The sequence below is a fragment of the Rutidosis leptorrhynchoides genome, chromosome 7 (genome assembly GCF_046630445.1).
Source record: "Rutidosis leptorrhynchoides isolate AG116_Rl617_1_P2 chromosome 7, CSIRO_AGI_Rlap_v1, whole genome shotgun sequence".
NCBI lineage: Eukaryota > Viridiplantae > Streptophyta > Magnoliopsida > Asterales > Asteraceae > Rutidosis > Rutidosis leptorrhynchoides.
The window spans coordinates 55,340,099-55,343,832 of record NC_092339.1 but is presented as its reverse complement, the minus strand read 5'-3'; the positions used below and the strand labels follow the sequence as shown (position 1 = coordinate 55,343,832).

Below are 3,734 nucleotides of genomic sequence, written 5' to 3'. Positions count from 1 at the left end.
TCGAGACATTTCTTATCAATAATTGGAACCTCTTTGATTGTCTTTTGTTCTTTTGAGCTTTTTGGTCGTTTGCGTCTTCAATTCGTCGAATCTGCCTTTTGTCTTCACCTTTTATTATTTAAACGAATATCACTTGTAAATAGGACAATTGCAACTAAAAGCTTGTCTTTCTTGAGGAATAATGCTATGAAATATATGTTCGTTTTTAGCATTATCAATCGTATATGAAAAACAATCATCCATAATAAATCATGAATATTATCCCAAATTAACTTAAATAGCAAATTAAAAACAAATTCAAACAAACATGTTTTATTAACATAAACATGTAATTATTCAAACAAAAAAACTTGAAAAAAAAAATTATTGAGATAAGCCATGCTTGTTCCTCTCAACCATGAGCTTCATCCTTTATAGCATCAATCAATGAAAATAAATGCTGCATTGTTTCCATCATTTTGACCTTCCAAAATACCTCCTCCATGAATACCTTCAAAACTATACATTAATAAGTGTAATTAGTATTAGTTAAACTCTATCATCTAAGACTATGAAATTTAATGATTTAATTAGATAGAAACTTTCTTACGCTTGTGTGTAGTCCACAATAGAATCGATACCAGCATTTATGAATAGACGGGAACCCCAAGGGTGGTTGGAAACAAAAGGAGCACCTAAAAGTTTAAAGATTTAATATAATTTTTTTCGTGAAAAATAAAAAAAAAGGAAAAAAAAAGAATTCTGTACCAGAATGTTAAAATCAATTTATTACCTTGCCATTGTTTAATGAACACATTGTTTAGCAAACACACTAATGGAACACCATCGTTGACATGATTTGTAGCATACTCATGTAGTTGTAGTGCGAGCTTAGACCATATTGTTCCTCTTATCCTATTTCCCCTGTTTATATAGATATTTATAAACAATTTTTTTCATATTAGTTTTTTGGTTCGAGTATTCATTAATCATGAATCTAAAAAATCTAAAAGATATGAAAAATGGATAATGTAGTTGTATGAATTATAATAAAACAAACTCTAAATCTTCGAGCGTAAAGGTAATCGACTGCAAAACATGTCCATAAACATGATTGACGCGCATTCGCCATAGTTCAACCAGTCGTCCAACAACATCTACATATAAACAAATATGTTATCATTAAAATTTTTGATATATATCTAAATGATATAATGATGTTTCATGACATTTATGAGGTTAAATTAGAAAGACATACCAAAAGCAATTCTTGGATGTAGTACATTGTTGTTGATGTCAGTGTAACTAACTGGATGGTAACCGTCATTAGGTAGATGAAATCCAAGATATGGCAGTAGTTGGGTATGATGCAGGAAGCGGATCATCCACAATGTATTGATAAGCTTACAATGATCTTGGTAAGGAACCAAGCTAAAGCCATCAATTTGCAAAAAATGACCTTCAACTAACATATTTTCGAACAATGCTATTAAGCTCATTTCAACGAATGCAATCATTTTGTCTCCCTGCCAAAATGTAGATTATGATCATCAAACTAATTTTGTTTATAATGACTTAAAGTTAATTTAAGAAAAGAAAACAATTGGATGTCCAATTAATATAATTTTGTTACAAATTACGTGTTGATCAATCAGAATAACTTCCATAGGTCCTAAAGTGTTAGGATTCCTGTAGTTGAATTTTCGAGAGATTGCAAAAACCTGCACTCGAACACGAGGATTAGCCATGTCAGGATGTAGCTCATTCAAGTTATTGAAGACTACATCAGCGTCCATTATACAAAGATTTGTATTGTGTTTTTAATTGAAAGGGAGAGTGAATGAAAAACAATTAAGAAATTCGGGTATTTATAATCAAGGTTGGATCTATTTTTAATAAAAATTTGATTATATTTTTGATCACTGTAATCAATTTTCCTTATTTAATCAAGAGAAATAAATAAAGAATAATCTATTTTTATCTGAAATGCTAAGAGATTTTCAACCCATATCAATGCTTATTTTCAAATTAGCTGGCAATTTCATATTTTATGGAATAGTAACTAGTTACTATATTCCTAACTTGATTTTGGTTTGCTACATTTATTTACTTCGTAAAATTTATGGCATCATAAAAAATGGAAAATGATGTAAAGTACTGGGCATAACTCATCCGCCTACTTATATGTAAATTTAGTGAATGTTTGGATGCGCGTTAAAAAAGCACTTACTTTGACATAAGAAAAAATAATCAAATAATTTAGATGCTTAAAGCTATGTATTCTAACACACGTTTTACATGTTGCTCAATAGCTGCTTTTCTCTAAGAAATTTGAAGATACTTACTAATACATATGGCTTAATAAATAATTAAACACTATTTTGCTTAATAAATGCACTATACATATACAATAACCAAATAGAGGGGTTCAAATATATTACGAAGTATGTAGTATAATTTCGTGATTTTCACTACTACAAAAAACGGCTTTCCAAACCGGTTTTTAGGGGCTTTCAAACCGGTTTTATAACCTGTTTGTATTCATAGGGGTTTGCAAAGTCTAGACCGGTTTTAAAACAGGTTTGCAAACCCAACCTTCCAAACCCGTTTTCAACTAAAAACATGTTTGCAAACCTAACCTTCCAAACCTGTTTTTTTACATAAAACCGGTTTGATTTCTCTTTTTATTATTATTATTATTATTATTATTATTAATTTTTTTTTGATGCTTACAGTCCAGATCTCTTCATACTAATTTAGAAATTGGTTTGCAACTAATTATGTTGGATAATTATGTGACTACTTTCATGTAATCTAATTCAATTTGCAACTAATTATGTCACATAATGCTCCATATGCAAACAATTCTTCTCAAGAAAAAAAAAAAACTCTTTTTTTCACTTCAAACTTGCTGCTGATGATAGTCTTCAGTTAATGATATATTCCCATTACGATTATCGATTTCAAACTTGCATAATGGATATGTTGCATTAATCTTCAACCACCTGGTCAACGTATTTTGTATAGTCTTCCGTTGATGATATAAATCAATTGACCATTAATTTGCATTTCAATAAAAAATAAAAAACAAGAAGAGATTATATTATAAGGTGAATGAAAAGTTGAAGGTGAGGAGTGGAAGGAGAATAGGAGATGGTGAGGAGTGGAAGGAGATGGTGGAAGGAGGGAAAATATAAAGTTTTGAATTTTTGCTTGATTTTTCGGTACCCACTCAAAAAAAAAAAGAGGAAAAATAAGACCGGTTTTATAAAAAAAAACAGGTTTGGAAAGTCCAAACCTGTTTTCTTAAAAAACCGGTTTCAAAAATGTACTTTTTAAACCGGTTTTTCAGAAAAACCGGTCTCCAATTTCCTTTTTTTTTAAACCGGTTTGCAATTTTTTTTGGAACCGGTTTTTTGCTCTTTTTTTAAAAACAGGTTTGGAAAAAGGGTTTGTATTCTCATTTTTGTAGTAGTGTTTCTTTACAATTATCTATATCTAGATTACTCAAAGATGATCCGTACGAAACTATACTAAAGAGAAGTGCTAATTGTGACCCAATTTTGGGTCAGACTTGAATAAGGGTATAAAATGAATATTAATAAAGTTAAAAATAGTTTAGAGAATTAATCAACTCTTAATATGAAGAAAACAACTGATCGAACCAACCTTAAGTTTTACTATTTATCAATCTGTAAAACATGTAAATAAATGACATACCAAATGACAGAATACATACTTACGAACAAATTTGT

At 29.6% G+C, this 3,734-nt stretch overlaps 1 protein-coding gene across 1 annotated transcript; it reads right to left on the bottom strand.

The window, feature by feature from the left end:
* Nucleotides 1-419: 419 nt before the first annotated feature.
* LOC139859251 (uncharacterized) lies at nucleotides 420-1,775 on the bottom strand. The gene is made up of 6 exons (XM_071848044.1): nucleotides 1,620-1,775; nucleotides 1,238-1,505; nucleotides 1,040-1,136; nucleotides 773-903; nucleotides 590-674; nucleotides 420-498 (listed from the first exon to the last, which is right to left on the bottom strand). Exons 1-6 carry the CDS (start codon nucleotides 1,773-1,775, stop codon nucleotides 420-422), a joined length of 816 nt encoding a protein of 271 aa, XP_071704145.1.
* Nucleotides 1,776-3,734: the final 1,959 nt, after the last annotated feature.

Excerpts from the sequence above, each read along its gene's own strand:
- LOC139859251 (XM_071848044.1), bottom strand. The coding sequence starts at position 1,775 with ATGGACGCTGATGTAGTCTTCAATAACTTGAATGAGCTACATCCTGAC. Across the intron at positions 1,506-1,619 it reads TTATTCTGATTGATCAACAC|GGAGACAAAATGATTGCATT; the intron begins GTAATTTGTAAC and ends ACATTTTGGCAG. Across the intron at positions 675-772 it reads GTTCATTAAACAATGGCAAG|GTGCTCCTTTTGTTTCCAAC; the intron begins GTAATAAATTGA and ends TTAAACTTTTAG.